This window comes from Natator depressus, chromosome 7, assembly GCF_965152275.1.
Source record: "Natator depressus isolate rNatDep1 chromosome 7, rNatDep2.hap1, whole genome shotgun sequence".
In the NCBI taxonomy this organism is placed as follows: domain Eukaryota; kingdom Metazoa; phylum Chordata; order Testudines; family Cheloniidae; genus Natator; species Natator depressus.
In genome coordinates this window covers 4,659,840-4,678,724 of record NC_134240.1, presented here as the reverse complement: position 1 = coordinate 4,678,724, position 18,885 = coordinate 4,659,840, and the positions used below count along the sequence as shown (strand labels likewise).

The window sequence follows — 18,885 nt, the reverse complement described above, 5'->3', positions numbered from 1 at the left end:
CTCACATTGCAGTCAATGTCAAAGCTCCCATTGACTTCAGTGCTGTGGGAAAAGCACCCATGTATTTTGGAAGGTTTTTGTGACCTGTTATTGCACAAAAGAAAAACACTGTCTCTGTTGAGATGTTTGCATGGATAAAAGAAAGAATGAGAAGTTAATAATGAGCTCTCCATTCAGTATTTGCCTTCAGAAAATATTTGAAGGGAAACATGGGGAAAACTTTTCAAACTGGGGTAGGGGATAGGGTGACCAGACAGGTAAGTGTGAAAAATCGGGACGGGTTGGGGGGTAATAGGTGCCTATATAAGACAAAGCCCCAAATACCGGGACTGTCCCTATAAAATCGGGACATCTGGTCACCCTAGAAGGGGATGACCCTCACGTCCATATTTATTTATTTATATTTAAAGTCCAGCCCCTCAGAACATCTGCACAAAAACTGCTTCACGGTATTGGGGCCTTTGGTGCTACATAAATAAAAATGATCTGATTTTTAAAGGAACCGAACATCTATTGCTCCCATTGATTTCAGATTTAGATGCTCATCACTTTTTTAAAACTCAAGGCACCGACATAGATGCCTAACTGTGGATTTAGGTCCTTAATTTTAGGCTTCTGATATTGAAAATTTTGGCCATTGTTTTTAATGAGAAACCATTTAACTATAGGGATGTGTTCAAAAAAAGTTTCAGGCCTGTTACAGTCAACATAAAAACTCCCATAGGCTTCAGAGGGGCCAAAACAGCATCCATAATTCTTGCAGGCCCTGATTCAGCAAAGCACTTACGTTTGTGCTTAACTTTAAGTTCATGTTTAAGTCAATCAGATATGACTAGAATTTTCAGCGGCATCTGAAGGAGTTAGGCAACCAGCTCCAGTTGAATTTCAGCTAATTCCCTCTGGCTCCTCTGAAAATCCCAGTCTAGTGCCTTGCTAAATAGGGATGGACCTAAACATGTGTATATTAAGAGCTTTGCTGAATTGGGGATTAGTTAAACTGCATTTACACCACATTAATTCTGTAAGGCCTGGTCTACACCTAAAAGTTAGGTCAACATAACTACAGCTGTGTACCCTATGCACTATAGCTCTACCAGCCTAACCCCCAAGGTAGAAGCAGCTTGGCTGATGGAAGAATGCTTCCATCACCCTACATATTGATGCTCAGGGAGATGGAGTTCCTACAGTGACGGAAAACCCTTTCTGTCCCTGTTGGAAGCATCCGCAGTATGGCACTACAGCAGTATAGCTACAGTGCCATGGCGCTGCCCTTGTAGCCCCTCTAGTGCTGGCATGGCTTTAGGGTACTCGCAGAGGGGTTTTAATGCAGTTTAACTAATCCACTTTAAATTCATATGTTTAGTGAATTCGAATTAACTTTCCTGAGTGTTCCCATGTAGACAAGCCCTAAGTCAGTTTTTCACAGCTGTGAGCCACCAGTTTTTGTTCTTAGGGACCCATCTCATGGGCTATGTCTACACTACAGGCCTTACAGTAGCCTCTCTGTGCTGATGGGAGAGAGCTCTCCCATTGACATAATTAATCGCAGCGAGCAGCAGTAGCCATGTCGGCAGGAGAGCACTGTCCACACCAGTGCTTTTATCCGTGAAACTTATATCAGTCAGAGGGGTGTGTTTTTCACACCCCTGACTGACGAAAGTTTTACTGACAAAAGTGCTAGTGTAGGAAGAGCCACTGTTGCATTTGGCCAGCTCCTTGGAATCTTTCACTGATATCTGGATTATTAATGAGTGGTGGGGTTTATATATTTATTTATTCAGATTTCTAATGAAATATTCCAAAAGGTGTTTGTCTACTATACATAACATTTAATATATTGATGCATAAGCATTAGTATAAGATGCACATAAGCATGAGGTTGACTTGATTTTAGAAGGTTTGGAGAACACCGCAAGATAGTATGAAATAGCTCTGTGTTTTCTCCACCTTGCTTCGGTATTTGAACTGTGTGATTTATTTAAGGGATTTTATGCTTTAAAGTTGAATATGTTTTCACATAAAACTGTACCTGTAAACACATGGTCTGATTTACCACTGCGTCCTTCCAACTTTACTCAAGCATAGCTCACCTGTTTTCAGTGTAGTTACATCCAGGAGTCACCAGTGGTGAATTGGACTCGCAATTTTTATTCTATATAGTTGGACCCATGTATAAAGTTTCTGCAAGTTTGACATTTCTTTTTATGGAGTCCAGCATTCCCCATTATATATATATATAAGTAATATCTCTTAAATGGGTAAAAATCTTTCAGAACAGTAGAATCTTTTTAAGCACACCCACTGTATATCATGGAAATTAATGTATCACTGTTATATTCAACAGCTTATTTTTTTAAAAGCTCCATTTAAATGAAACTCTAAAAAGTATGTGTACATCAAATATATAATAGTACAGTCTACCCAGAAAGATACATATTGTCATCTGCTAATAGATAGATGCTGTCTCTATGGAATTTGCTATTCTCATTTGAATTAATAAAGTGTCACCAACTCAAAATGGAAAGTAAAACAATTCATACAGTATTTTGAAATTCAGAGCTGGAGCACTGTTTTCATAGTACAAATAACAAATGTGGCTTTACGGTTTGCTCAGTACTAATTATAGAGCATTTAACACTTGCATGAAAAGATTTTTAGAGTTATTAACTATTATGGGACTTTTTTCCACTTAATCTATTGCCCATACATCTAGCCTCTCACATTTCACTCCGTTTTAACTCAAGTTCTTGTACTGCAGAAAATGTAGGCCGGTTAGTCACTCCTGCCAAAAAGCTAGAAGATACAATACGTCTGGCAGAGCTGGTAATTGAAGTTCTACAGCAGAATGAAGAGCACCATGCAGAGGTGAGCAGCAGGGCTCTAGCCTGGCTTTGGACAGGGTCTTGTTGGTTTTGGATAGCTTTGTTCATTTCGCTGTGGTGAATGTTGAACCGCACCACGTGGTTTCATGTCACTGTTAAAGCCGCTTGGTCTTCTTAAATAACAGTGACAAAATATAATTACAGACAAAATAAACTTGGGGAAGTCAGGTTTTAGAGGAGGGGAGGAGTTAAGCAAAATTGGCCAAATTCTGCTCTCGTCTATATGTGTGCATCCTTTCACACAGGTGTCAGTGAGAGCTGAATCTGGCCAACCCACCTGGCTAATCGCAATTTAAAGTCTGTCCACTTTCAAGAAGGGTCACGGGTTTCCAAAAAGTCATGCTATACTTCAAGCATAATGAAATGAATTAGTTTCAGCCTCATCCAAACAGCATTCACTTGTCACCATTCAGCATTGTAGCAAAGAAAAAGCACCACAAAGGTTCAAGCTATTTTTGGTCTGTTTCTTTCTCTATAAAATTCTTTTAACAATTTTGTTTTTGTTTTTTATTTGTGTCATTGAATATGATGATCTCTTACTCACTGTGGCTTTTCAGTCAGCTGCTCCTTCCTCGGCCTGTTTGGAGTATCCTGGTTGTGGGTTGCTGTGGCTGAAATGAATTGTTCTCTGTTACTGAATATATAGGTTATCCAATACTTAGCAAAATGAAAAATAGCTTTATTCTTCAAAGCCGTCTAACATTAAGATTCTTGTTTTAATGAGACTTTTAAACAGGGAATCCATATCTCACTAAGTCCAAAATATATGAGCACCTCAGTAGCATAGGTCTTGATCTTGTGACCACTTGAACACGTGAGTAATTGCATTGAGGTGTACAACCTCATTGATGAGATGTCATGAGATTTCCATCTCGGTGGAACTACTCAGATGAGTAAAGTCACACATGTGTAAGTATATACAGGATCTGGCCCTTAGTTCTCTGCAAATCCAGTACTCTTTGATAATTGTTGTAAAGCTGATCATTTTAAAATTCAGATTTAACAATTATTTGTTTATAACTTTAGTATTGTTACAATCATTCACTATTTTCTCTTCTTCTTCACATTTATATATATATATATATTGCATTAAATAAATTTGATAAATAATGTCACAATCACCGAAAAAAATCATTCTGATGTATATTAAATTTACAGTACAATCTAACTTATTTCTACAACACAACCATCCACGAGTCCCAACTAATGCCTGATTGAATATTTAAATTTCCTCCCTGTTTTTCTACTGTTCATTCAATCTTGGATGATCCTGGCAGGGGAAAGAGGTATGTGACTAAGCTGAATGAAATGAGTCACCTCCTGTCATATTTCGTGCATGCCCTTTCGGTGCCATGTTTCCTAATGGGATTTTACCTGGGTTATCCTTGCTTTGTAACTTTGATCGAAGGAATGTAACAGCAACTTCAGAGTAACTGCTTGTGGAATTGGTAGCCCTCCACAGAGGGGTAAACGTGGGACAGTATCCAGTCCAAGCATGTAACAATGAGTATATTTTACAAGCACTGCAGTTACATCCCAACACAACCCTACCTGCCTGGAATCTTTCCTCAGCCTGTTGTTACCTATGTTGTTCTGCATTTACCTAATCTATAGTACACCATTGCAATTATGAAATAATTAATAAACAGGGTGATAATAGTCTTCCTTTAATTTTGTCTGTGTGTGTACTGTACTAGATATACAGTATTTATATATAGAGAGAGAATATACTGTGGTGAAGAGTGAAATAATCTTTATTTTCGTTTATTTGGGAGAATAGCTGTATGAGTTGGAAAGAGCAGAATGCCACAGAGCTACATGTGAATTGGGATAGACTGTCTACAGAAAATAATACTTTATTCCACTCATCACCGTCATATATTCTATGTACACACTGTAAGGAAAGAACTCTTTTTATTTTTTAATGCTCGTTATTTATATAATGGCAACATGTTGTGAGGCAAGTGGCTACAATGCTGGCCCCGTGTTCTGTCCGCTACATTGAGAAGATGAAAATATGTGTTATGGTTTCGGAACACAAGGGTTTCATCACAGACCGCATGTTTGTGGCAATAGGAGGAGAACATGCTCCTACTTTGGATGATGATCTGAAAGGGTGACATTCATCTCTGTCCAGAGGGCCAACACAAAGTCTTATTTTGAGGGGTCTAAGGGTCTATCTACACTGCAATTAGACACTCGCATCTGGCCCGTGCCAGCTGACTTGGGCTCACGCAACCTGGGCTAAGGGGCTGTTTAATTGTAGTGTAGATGGTCAGGCTCCACCTGTAGCCCAAGCTCTGGGACCTTCCCATCTCTCAGGGTCCTAAATCCTGGGCTCCAGCCTGAGCCCAAATGTCTACACCACAATTAAACCGTCCCTTAGCCCAAGCCCAAATCAGCTGGCACAGGCCAGACATGAGTGTCTAATTGCTGCGTAGACATACCGTAAGTGGGATTTAAGTGGTGCACAGGAATTGTGCTGACCACCGTCCCTAAGGTGAATTTCACCCCAATGAGGAAAACAATAGGTTGAATGTGGTTTTATCATGTCACTTTTATGGTATGTACAACTATATCCACATTATTTCCTTTGTTATTGTGCAATATCTTGTTGAGATTTCATGAAACTTTGCAAAATAACTGCATTGTACTCAAAGGAGATACCTGCAGGGATATTTATATGTAAGCTCAATTATCAGGAGTGTTACACACTGTGACATTTTAGAAATGTCTTCTCAGTATTTTATATATGTTTGAATAAAATCTTCGTGGTTAAATTCATCAGCTACTAGATTTTCTGTCTACATTTTCTGCTTATATCAACGTAACTAAATCTACCTTAAGGGTTTTGTTAGTCTCTAAGGTGCCACAAGTACTCCTCGTTTTTTTTGCTGATACAGACTAACACGGCTACCACTCTGAAACTTGTGGGCTTAATTACTCCAAATGAGTTTTCATAGGCATTTTTTTTTCTATTTACCGGGAGTTAGTAAAGACCACCCACAACTTGATAGAGCAGGAGTACTTGTGGCACCTTAGAGACGAACCAATTTATTTGAGCATAAGCTTTCGTGAGCTACAGCTCACTTCATCGGATGCATACTGTGGAAAATACAGAAGATATTTTTATACACACAAACCATGAAAAAATGGGTGTTTATCACTACAAAAGGTTTTCTCTCCCTCCACCCCACTCTCCTGCTGGTAATAGCTTATGTAAAGTGATCACTCTCCTTACAATGTGTATGATAATCAAGGTGGGCCATTTCCAGCACAAATCCAGGTTTTCTCCCCACCTCCCCCCATCAAACCCACTCTCCTGTTGGTAATAGCTTATCTAAAGTGATCACTCTCCTTACAATGACAGGTTTCAGAGTAACAGCCGTGTTAGTCTGTATTCGCAAAAAGAAAAGGAGTACTTGTGGCACCTCAGAGACTAACCAATTTATTTGAGCATAAGCTTTCGTGAGCTACAGGTGAAGCGACGGAGTGATCACTTTAGATAAGCTATTACCAACAGGAGAGTGGGTGGGGAGAAGACCTGGATTTGTGCTGGAAATGGCCCACCTTGATTATCATACACATTGTAAGGAGAGTGATCACTTTACATAAGCTATTACCAGCAGGAGAGTGGGGTGGGGGGAGAGAAAACCTTTTATAGTGATAAACACCCATTTTTTCATGGTTTGTGTGTATAAAAATATCTTCTGTATTTTCCACAGTATGCATCCGATGAAGTGAGCTGTAGCTCACGAAAGCTTATGCTCAAATAAATTGGTTAGTCTCTAAGGTGCCACAAGTCCTCCTTTTCTTTTTGCGAATACAGACTAACATGGCTGTTACTCTGAAACTTGATAGAGATGACTCTAGTTGGATATCCCTCAAGAAAACAAAGTTGTCACTTACTGGAGAAATGCCAGGATCAGTAGCATTTGCACACTGAAATTAGCCCATTTTGTTCTAGCATGTGAATGCATGTAAACATGCCACCAATACACATTACAAACTCATAAAACAAATCTGAGAGCCCCCAGATGACCACTACCCTATGGAAAAATGTTGAAAAATATTAACGTGGAGAAATTATGTTTTATTAAGTTGTTTTTGTTAGTCACAATAAGAAATAAAATTGCCCAGACAAAAGTGCAGAAGAAACTTCCATTGTACAGTATGTACACGACTATAATACATGAGAGCTTAGACGAATGTCATTTCTCTCATCAGGTGTCTCCAAAGTTGATTCTCCTCCACATGGAAGAATGATTGTAAATGTCATAAGACCTAAGCCTTCATGTATTTTTAATCTTGCCCTCTCTCTCTCTCTATGTATATGTATGTATATGTATATATGTATTTTAACTCTTTGAAGATATGCATATATACATGTGTACCTGTGTGTAAGGTATACAATATGAGGTGTGTTTGTATAGAAAGCACACTTTTTTCCTTAAATCATATTGAAACAAAGCAGGTAAGTAGATGGTTGCTAAAATTGAAAGAGATTTTTGAGTGATGAAATGTTACTTCTCTCATTTCAAGAAATTAGTGCCGAGCTGTGAAGGGGGTGGGGGAATCCCAGACATGAACTGGATAATTATGAAGGTAGAATTTGATAATTCCAGCAGAAATAAAAGTATGACTATGTTTTTCAGAAGTGATCACATAATTTTCTTGTTAATTTCTTTTTAAAAAGTTCTTTCTCATGAAAGCAGGTTTTCTTGCAGGACTCTTAAATAAATATCTTGGGATTTGTTGGAGAAAATATTCTTCGCCCCCCAAAATAGTGATTTTGTTCATCTTCATTGACAGAGTTACTAACAGGATTCTTAGCACTCAGAGCCATTTGCTAATAACTTGGCAAGGGGACAGCATTTTATATTCTTAAGGTCTAGCCAGAAAAAATCTAGCATTGCAAGTATCAACTCTTCCAAACTAGTTTTTAAAAAAAATTGTTTTAAAGGGACACTGTCAACCACCATAGCTTTTATGTTTTTTACCTTTGAAGAAAATTTGAGTAGACGTTGAAAGCAGAATTGATTCCTGCCCCTTTTGCTTCAGTTGATCTTGCTGCTCAAGAATATTGTGTAAAAATATCCAACCCACCATCACATCAAAGCGGCATTTTCACATCTCTCTCTCTCTCTGTGTCTCTCTCTCTCTTCCTTTTAGACATGAACCCCAGAGAGATCCGCTAACAGCACTGGTTCACACTCAGTTGCGCTGAGTGGCCTCGCATTGTTCATGGCAGTTGTAGAATAACTACTCAGCAAACACAGTAGCAAAAGTCCGAGACTGTCTTTGCATCTGACCCTGGGCTTACTGAACATCCAGGGGGGCAGATTTTTTTTCAGTGATGGCACGCCTGCTTCCCCCCAAGTGCAGGAAATGGTGCTATGATGCATCAATGGAAGGGCTAAGGGGACACCTTCTGGTCCCTCATTCCCCAGTGCTGGCACGCAAGGCAGGCCACACTTATACAATCAGGATTGTACCGAAGATTATTTCTTTGTATGCACTCCATCTACAGATCATCTTAACTCTACATGCAGCCCTCTTACACAGTGGGCCTGATTCTTTACTCTTTCCCACTGGTTTTATGCTGGTGTGACTCTGTTGAGGTCAGTGGAGTTAGAGTGGCATAAAATTGGGATAGTGAAATGGACACTCAGCCCCATGGCTTTGTAGCTTGTGTATCTGGAAGCTGAGTACAAGGGAGACCAAATGGGAAATTGTTCAAGGGATTCTGCCATTGGCAGGAATGTTGTTATGAGGTACAGGTACCTATGTATGGCAAAACACCCTCCTTAGTCTAATGGATGATGACTGTCAGGCTCTGCAACATTCTAAAACAAGCTGAATAATAAGGATTAATGAACAAATGCTGCTGTCATTGATGTCAGTGGCAGAACTTCAATGCATGCAAGATTGAGCCCTAAGAAAGATAGAAGTCCATTCTGCCCATTCACATCTGCCAGAAACTTCCTTCCAGGCGGCAAAAATACATATTCCTGGCTGACAGGTTCTCTTTAAACTGACACATTCATTCTCAGTCTTCTTTGTTCCATCTTTCTAGTCTGGTGCCTATTTATTAGGTTTCCTTCTCTTGGAAAGGAGGGGATGATATTTCTTAGGTAGACACTTTAAATCTTTGAGTAGTTTCCTATCACCTAAAAATTACTGCACACGGTCCAATTGACAGCACCGCTCATACTGCATGTTCCCAGCCAGAAGTGATTACTAAACACGCATGCATGCGTTTGAAACACATTCACATCTGAGCCATGTACGATGTGAATGTCACTTCAGAGAACCTGTACAGTGAATTTTAAGGACCCATGTGCATGAAAATGAGTTACTTCACTGATATTTTTTGGTTTTCAAGTTTATATATGTTTCCTACCTCAGTAAAGTCCTGGCTTGATTTTGATGTTTTAATACTGGTATCCTGACATGTCGATAACATTGTTCTGAAATTGGTTACAAACATTTTCATAATAAGTGGCATTGTAAATAATGCTAGTAAGTTTAAAGAGCTTTATACCTAACCATGTAAAATGAAAGGTGCTGTAGTAATTTTTACTGGTGATGTTTGAAATATTTCTAGATAAGAGATTTTAGGAAAGACTATGAAAGTGCAGGCTTCTAGCATTTCAAGATGAACAGTAATAGCGAATCCAAATACATTTAAAAACCATTGAAAAATGTAGCAGAAAACCCACAAACACAGTGAAGAAACTCCCAGATTTCTATACCTTAGAATAAGAACTAGTTAACTCCTCCCGTAAATAGCATGATTCAAGAAAAATGTTAGTGAGTTATTGTAAATTGAACAGACATACCTTCTCTGTCATGTTACAACTGATTCGTCTTACAGTGCAGTTCTGAATATATGCTCTCTGAGACATTTCTGTATCAAAATGGTAGGTGCATAATTTATGTGATTTGCACTGTATATGCCATGGCTAACATTTGAAAGCACTGTTCTCTTTACAATAAAGCTGGTTTTCCCTGGGATGCACATTTGTTTTTAAGATAAATGGTCTCCTCTCACTGACTGTGCTTTAATAGGACTAATACGTTTCTTTATTATTGTTTTTTTTTTCTACCAAATTTTAAGGCCTTTGCATGGTGGTCAGACTTAATGGTTGAACATGCAGAAACCTTCCTGTCATTGTTTGCGGTGGATATGGATGCTGCATTAGAGCTGCAACCCCCAGACTCGTGGGACAGCTTTCCACTATTTCAGCTCCTAAATGATTTCCTCCGTCCTGACTGTATGTATTGTATTTTGACCATGTGTTTTTGATAGGGCAAGTCTGCCAGGTTATTGGTGCTATTTCTGGCCTTTCCATACTTTACAGCAAACCAGTATGGGGTGGGACTTTAAAACAAATGTATCATTTAAATTTTGTGATTGCCCTAGGGGGAAATTGCTGCTTATATCATTTATTTATTTTACTTTAATATAAAAAACAAAATCTTCTTTTCCTGCCTTTCATTTGCTCAGGAATTTGTTTTAAGTAAAGATAAATTCCTGTTTAAAGTCAGGGAGTGGAACTTCTGTAATGTCCTGTTCACTCAGGTTCCATGATGGTGAGTGCATTATCGATGATTAGTAAATTACTGTTATTTTCATTAAGCATTTCTACCTGCACCATATTTTACAAAATATGGAGTCCCCGTGCCCCAAAGAGTTTAATAAAAGGAAAGGAAAGACATCTGAGTTTTATATTAAGTAAAATAAATGATATAAGGTTGTGTTATACGCAAGAGAAATGCAAAGAAGCAAGGTTAACAGTGTTCAAGGATTGAACTGTTTTCTTTCCTGTCATGTTACATGCTGGTAGGACAGGTGAGATTTCCAGAAGCGCCCCTTATCAGCCTAACTCTGCTCCCGTTGAAGCCAATGATGTTAATTCCTGTTAACAGCAATGGGAGCAGAATTAGGCCAATTCTGAGTGCTCTTGGAAATCCCACGCAGTGCCATCCAGTCCCATCCGACCCATGTTAGTAAATTAGGCCCCAATCTTACAAAAAGAGCCTATTGCAGGATCAGGGCTTTAATTAGCTTCTTAAGACATGCCTAATGAGTATTGAGGTCCTTCATAAGAGAAAAACATTTTCCTGAATAAGAGTAGTGATTCTCTAATGAAGCACTGATTTCCCAGCCTGCATAGGCCGTGTTGTTTACCACACTCTCGTTTCATCTGTACTCTTTTTATAACAGCAAATAGTATGTAATTGTTTTGTTATCTCTAAGTTTGATACTAATGGAGAAGAGCTACTCTTTGATTGTTCCAGTTAAGAGCTCAATCGTGCTGTGTTTATCACGGATCTTGGTGATTCAGGACTCCCAGTGCAAACTCCAGTTATGAAATTTCTTCGTATTAGCCAGCATATTCATTGTGTAATAAAATGCCACTTCTTGTCGGTTGTTACAGAGGGTTTAGTAACAATCGTTTCTTACTATACTTTTATTTATCTGTTCTAGATAATTTGTGCAATGGAAAATTCCACAAACACCTTCAAGACCTGTTTGCTCCACTTGTTGTTAGATATGTCGATCTGATGGAGTCCTCAATTGCACAATCAATTCACAGGGGCTTTGAGCGGGAATCATGGGAGCCAGTAAAGTAAGGAAATCTCCTTTGATACAATCGGAGTTTGGGTGCAAATGGATGGAGATTCATACAGAGATTCATACAGAGTAAACACTAGATTGGACGTTCAGCAAATGCCTTATATTTTCTAGTACCATACTAAAAATATATGGCCTAATTTGTTAAGGGTTTTAAAGGTTTATGAAAGAAACAATATGTGATTTTTTTTTAGTGCAATGCTGAGTTAAGTTGAACACTTTAGCTGTGCAAATGGAAATATGAGAAACGTGAAATCCTCTCATTTTGCTTGGCTTTTTCGATCTTACTACCCAATCTAAAAAGCCTTTTCCAATGCTGCTCTTAAATGCAAATAGCTTCTTTTCAGAACAGAAAACCTTGCTTTACTGTGTTCAGTCCATCCCTATATGTTAGGTGGGTCACTATTGCAATTTTGATTCCAAAAACTCACTTTTTTCCACCCACCCTGTGAAGGGATAATGCAGAAATGTGCTTTGTCAGTTCAGCACCACTGCTGATCGCTGGATTGATTTTTTTTAAATGCAATCTGTGAAGGGCACCAGCTCAAGATACTGCTTTAAAGCTATGCACTTTCAGAAATAAACATCTTTAAACCAGGTTGCGAGGAGGTCCTGGAGGTACCTGCCCTAAAGGGAAACTTGGTGTGCTATAAAACTACTATAGAGCAGAAATTAGTGCCAAAAATATCAGGGAAGATTTGAGCAAAACTGTTTACTGATCTCATAGAAGTGATAGCTTAAAACTAAGAAATAAAGGTACTGAGAGACCAAACTCTTAGCCTAAAATCTGTGCAATTTTCAGAATATAAAGTCCTTTAAAACAATGGCAATTTTATAGTCTAATTATTACATCTTAAGTTTCTAAGCATTGCAGAATACTGTCATGCTTGTTCCAAGGCATAGTTACTACTATGAAGGACGTGTATCCTTTAAAAAAAATTAAAAGAGTAAGCTGAAAGATATCCAGTATAGAATATTGTTCTTCTCTGAAAAGTTACTATGTAAAAGGGTGTGTGTCGTTCAGTGTTTTCCATGCCAAACAGAGATTCCATACCAGTTAAAAGAGATTTTGTGCTGACAGTCAGCCCTCCAAACTCAACCTGGAAATGATTGTCCAGGATGGTTCTTCTTTCTAGTACATCACCACCAGCAGTAAAAGTTTTGTATGCCAAATTAGGCCCTAATTTACACCTGTGCAATCCCTCTTTTCAGTCATCTATCCCTTTTACAGAGGGATAAATGACTGCAGCTCAGTATTCCATTATGTTGATACATGAGAAGGAATAGAATCCAGCCCACTTTCCCTTTGCTCCCTTTGCTGTCTTGGCTTTGCAGTGTTAACAGGATTAAAAACACTAAAAATTCATTTTTTGTCTCTAAAATAAGCACACATAACTCTGAAAATACACAGGAAATTGATCTTTGAGTGGCAAAATGCCATTTTTACATAATCATTTCTTCAGATAGAACTGCATTTCAAAGTTAGCATTAGCTTTAATTTTACAGCATGACTTTAGTAATAGTTATGTTATTAAATTGGTGCAATCATTTCATGTAACCATACTACTTAACCATGCATTTGACAAATAATTAACTCCTGTTATTTTATTTCTTTTAAATCAAAAACTTGAATATGTTTAAAAATAATGAATATTCTTGGTTTTAACTAACCTTAGACTCAGATACAGAGTCTATAGATCTATATAAATGTATGGTTTTGTGACAACGTTTCGGGTTTTGAAATGTTTTCTCAATTTTTTGGATATGTGGAACGTAATCACTTTCAGAATTAAAGTAGGGAGTTTCTGGTATGTTAATGCTATAATTTTAATGTATCCTTCAAGTTATGAAAACTTCTTTTCTTAGTCTGATATTGCACTTTGAGCAGCCTTTATCAGGGAATGCTGTGTACCTTACATTAACAAACTAAATAGGATCTGTCTCATAGAGTGGACTGGGATGCTTTAAAGTGCTTTGACACAGAGTATGTATTCTGTTCATGGAAAGCTTATGTTCCTTTAGTGAAAACATGCATTTTAATAATTTTTTTCACTAGCAGATATTTCATTCTTAATTTACCAGAGAGAGAGAGAGTTGTTAAAGATAACTCATTGGGATTTGACATAAGGCCAGTGAACATATCTATGCAAAACATAGAGTACAATATGCACTGCATGAAGGAAAATAGGGAATCTCATTCCAATCTTACTGATGATCGTTTGGGGCATGGTTCAGAACTAGATGTTAAGGAATCTTCTTTCTGTCTCATGGGCAGGCAGCGTGCTATTCTTTACCAGACTGGATGATTTTCTAGAAGATCTGCTCTAGGAATTATTTTGGGGAAGTTCCCTGCCTGTGTTCTACAGGAGGTCAGACTAGATAATCACAATGGTCCCTTCTGGCCTTGGAATCTGTGAATCCACAATAAACCTGCTAGCAGACTCAATGTAACAGATGTATTTTACTTACTCTCCCCAACTCCACCACATACCTCCCCTCTCAGCTACTCATTCACACTATCAGACAGTTGATCTCTTTGGGCTATTTTTCCTATTTTGCAGCTCTACCGAGGTAACAATTGGTAACCACCACTTCATATTTCCCAGATGAGTGCACGATATTGTTTATATACTGATATTTGCCTGTTTTTACATTCACGAGAAAGACTGAAAGAAATAGCATTCTACTACTGCAGCAGTGCAAAAGACACTAACTTGACCTTCTCCTGTTGCACTATTGCGTAGTAATGTAGCAACAACAGTGAAAATGATACTGCCAAAAACATAAAACATCTTTGCCCTTGGAAAATTCTGGATGGCTTTACTCAGCTTTGAAGAAAGGCTTTCAACTTGGCCTGAAGAAGTGAAGTAGAATACATGGCTACAGCTATCCTGCTTTAGATCTTTACATCAAATTGTGAGAGTGAAATCCCATTACCTCATGACAGCCAGGAAATTATTCCACAGCATGGTCTTTTTAAAAGGCTTCTTGATGCTCATGCTTGCAATCAAGGCTGAAGTATGTATTCCTATATAACCTGACCAGATGCAGTAGAAGAGCATGTCATCGTTATATTTTCATTGCTGGATACTGTTCACCTTATGCTACGACTAGCTGGGTATAGAATCATATAAACAGTAGGATAGAGGCCATTAAATATTGAAAACACTGAAGAAAAAATGTCCACATAATTTGCTCAGGAGGGCTGTGTAATCTGACTCTTTTGCACAAGCTCTGCATAGCTATAGAAGTTATAAGCATGGGTTACCTGCCCTGTAACAGGTTGCACAACTGGTATGCTGTGCAGAACTATGCAGAGAAAATGAAACGAAGTGAAACAGGAAACCCTACCACAGAGAGTGTCAGTTTATTCTGTTTCCAGAATGGTTTAGTATATAAAGTCAGGTGAGAGGCGGATTCATGCCCTTAGCTTTTTTTCCACTAGCTTCTCTGTGAGCTCTGAAATACATAGCAACCACCAGACACCTAAATGTATACTACAGTATATGCAGAGAACTTAGCAGCTGAAGTCCTCTTGAGCAGACCGTCAGGTAATGACCACTGCTGGCCTTTTGAGTTGGTGTGGTAGGAAATTGTACAAATCTCTTCTGGGACACCTGAATGACCAGAAAAGTATCTTCTGTAACATTGTAGACGTCACTGGATTTTAGTACAAGAAGGTCAGTCTCAGCACTTCTTTTCAATTTGCAAGTTGAATTTGTATAATGAAAATCCAACCAAATGGCCACGCTTTATTAAGGATTCATTGGTAAGCAGGTTATAAAGGGAAAATAAGATGTTGTAATAAATGGTCCATCAATTATTATAGATTGTTATAGAGTCCAACAGGTTGCTTATAACTTAATCTCTCCCTGCTTCTGTTCCCCATCTGTAAAATGGGGCTAATAACCTTAAAGGGTGTTCTAGTGGGTGGAGCACTGGACTGTGACTCAGGAGATATGGTTTCTGTTCCTAGCTCTGCCACTGGCCCAGTGGGTGAACTTGGACAAGTCACTTCCCTGCTTTGTGCCTCAGTTTCCCTATCTGTAAATTGGGGATAATGATACTGACCCCCTTTGTTAATGCTTTGTGATCTACTGAGGAAAGATGCGCTATACAAGAGCTAGATATTGTTAGGATAACTATGACTTATAACTGTCTACAACGCTTTATACTGCTGTACCGATATCCATCCAAAACACATACTGCTCATGATGTTAACATTTGTTAACCCTTTATAAACTATTTATAAATGTATCCTTAATATATTAATATAACGTGACCAATTAAACAGCATGAGTATATCAGCAAGTCAGACAGAACAGGCCAGGTTGTCCTGCCAGAGAGATGTCCTGGGAAAAAGTGGCCTGCCAGGAAAAAGTTCTTGTAGGTGTATATTATTTGCAGTTACCAAACCGGACTTCAAGCCACAGACAGAGCACAGATTTTGCGACTAACTTCACTAATATGACCCTAGTACTGAAGCCTTTGTAGAAAGACTACCCCTTGGATTGGTTCAGCATATATAGTAATCAAATAGAATGTCTAGAGGAATCAGAGGAACAGCTGATCTAGCTGATCAATAAGTGATTTCAGGGTACCCGTGGGAACTGAACGTTTAAGCACCAACAAGTCTCTAAGTTATTTACGTGTTCTGTACCTAGGTGGGCTAACTCAATAAAAACACCATGATTTTCTGGCCACTGTGTTATATCAATTGCCTAGTATGGCATTTATTATGTAGTTTCTCATGCATTTTTACTTGTTTTCTGTGGTCAATACTACAACAGGAAAAGTGAACTTTTTACTTTATTTTCGTTGGGTACATTACCATGATGCCATTAGCCACTCACAGTGTGGCTGTGGCGAAGTTTTTATAGCTAGACCGTGGAGGTATGAATTGTAGAAATGTAGAAAATAGAAAAAATTGGGAGCAAATAGAAGAACAATGCAAAATGAGCTGAACAATCTGACAGAACTTCCCTTGTCACATACATTAGGCCCAGTTCTGAAACTGAATCCTCATAGACCACCTAACCCTCTAACACTAATGGTCTGAGTGTCACCTCCCTCAGACTGATGGACTGGGGCCACATTTAGCATCTTGTATTAGAATAGATATGAGCTTCCCATTTTGTTCCTGTCATTTTATGGCCTGAGTAAATGCAGACATAAATATTTATGGATGATATTGATGTCATTTACAGATCTAGCTACCTGATTGCAGCTGCAAATCAGATAATTAGATGTGTAAATGACAGGTTTCAGAGTAACAGCTGTGTTAGTCTGTATTCGCAAAAAGAAAAGGAGGATTGTGGCACCTTAGAGACTAACCAATTTATTTGAGCATAAGCTTTCATGAGCTACAGCTCACTTCATCGGATGCATACTGTGGAAAATACAGAAGATGTACTTATACACACAAATCATGAAAAAATGGGTGTTTTATCACTACAAAAGGTTTTCTCTCCCCCCACCTCACTCTCCTGCTGGTAATAGCTTATGTAAAGTGATCACTCTCCTTACAATGTGTATGATAATCAAGGTGGGCCATTTCCAGCACAAATCCAGGTTTTCTCCCCCCCAACCTCCCCCCAAAAACAAACCCACTCTCCCGTTGGTAATAGCTTATCTAAAGTGACCACTCTCCTTACAATGTGTATGATAATCAAGGTGGGCCATTTCCAGCACAAAGCCAGGGTTTAACAAGAACATCTGAGGAACGGGGGGGCACATATGCCATCATGTGCAAGCAATGCCCCTCTGCCATGTACATTGGTCAAACTGGACAGTCTCTACGTAAAAGAATAAATGGACACAAATCAGATGTCAAAAATTATAACATTCATAAACCAGTCGGAGAACACTTCAATCTCTCTGGTCACGCGATTACAGACATGAAAGTTGCTATATTACAACAAAAAAACTTCAAATCCAGACTCCAGCGAGAGACTGTTGAATTGGAATTCATTTGGAAATTGGATACAATTAACATAGGCTTGAATAGAGACTGGGAGTGGCTAAGTCATTATGCAAGGTAACCTATTTCCCCTTTGACAGGTTTCAGAGTAACAGCCGTGTTAGTCTGTATTCGCAAAAAGAAAAGGAGTACTTGTGGCACCTTAGAGACTAACCAATTTATTTGATCATAAGCTTTCGTGAGCTACAGCTCACTTCATCGGATGCATACTGTGGAAAGTGTAGAAGATCTTTTTAAACCCACAAAGCATGAAAAAATACCTCCCCCCACCCCACTCTCCTGCTGGTAATAGCTTATGTAAAGTGATCACTCTCCTTACAATGTGTATGATAATCAAGTTGGGCCATTTCCAGCACAAATCCAGGTTTTCTCCCCCCCACACACACACACAAACCCACTCTCCTGCTGGTAATAGCTTATCTAAAGTGACCACTCTCCTTACAATGTGTATGATAATCAAGGTGGGCCATTTCCAGCACAAATCCAGGGTTTAACAAGAACGTCTTGGGAGGGGTAGGAAAAAACAAGGGGAAATAGGTTACCTTGCATAATGACTTAGCCACTCCCAGTCTCTATTCAAGACTGGTTTATGAATGGGTAGTAGATAGAATATCCCAGGTCGGGGTTCCAGGGGTGTGTCTGTGCGGATTTGATCTTGTGCTTTTTCAGGGAGTTTCTTGAGCAAATGCTGTAGTTTCTTTTGGTAACTCTATCTACTACCCAATATCCATAAACCTGGAAATCCTGGACGCCCCATCATCTTAGGCATTGGCATCCTGACAGCAGGATTGTCTGGCTATGTAGACTACCTCCTCAGGCCCTACGCTACCAGCACTCCCAGCTACCTTCGAGACACCACTGACTTCCTGAGGAAACTACCATCCATCGGTGATCTTCCTGAAAACATCATCCTGGCCACTATGGATGTAGAAGCCCTCTACACCAACATTCCACACAAAGATGGACTACAAGCCATCAAGAATACTATCCCTGATAATGTCACGGCTAACCTGGTGGCTGAACTTTGTGACTTTGTCCTTACCCATAACTATTTTACATATGGGGACAATGTATACCTTCAGATCAGCGGCACTGCTATGGGTACCCGCATGGCCCCACAGTATGCCAACATTTTTATGGCTGACTTAGAACAACGCTTCCTCAGCTCTCGTCCCCTAACGCCCCTACTTTACTTGCGCTATATTGATGACATCCTCATCATCTGGACCCATGGAAAAGAAGCCCTTGAGGAATTCCACCATGATTTCAACAATTTCCATCCCACCATCAACCTCAGCCTGGTCCAGTCCACACAAGAGATCTACTTCCTGGACACTACAGTGCTCATAAGCGATGGTCACATAAACACCACCCTAAACCTA

General features: G+C 39.0%; 1 protein-coding gene across 14 annotated transcripts in view; it reads left to right on the top strand.

Moving 5' to 3' along the window:
• CADPS (calcium dependent secretion activator) overlaps positions 1-18,885 on the top strand; it is a 374,509-nt gene that overhangs the window by 283,784 nt on the left and 71,840 nt on the right. For all 14 annotated transcript variants that reach the window (XM_074957378.1, XM_074957382.1, XM_074957385.1 and 11 more), the window contains 3 exons: positions 2,759-2,865; positions 10,003-10,159; positions 11,377-11,518. In XM_074957378.1, the coding sequence (XP_074813479.1) occupies positions 2,759-2,865; positions 10,003-10,159; positions 11,377-11,518 (406 nt within the window). The remainder of the gene's footprint in view (positions 1-2,758; positions 2,866-10,002; positions 10,160-11,376; positions 11,519-18,885) is intronic.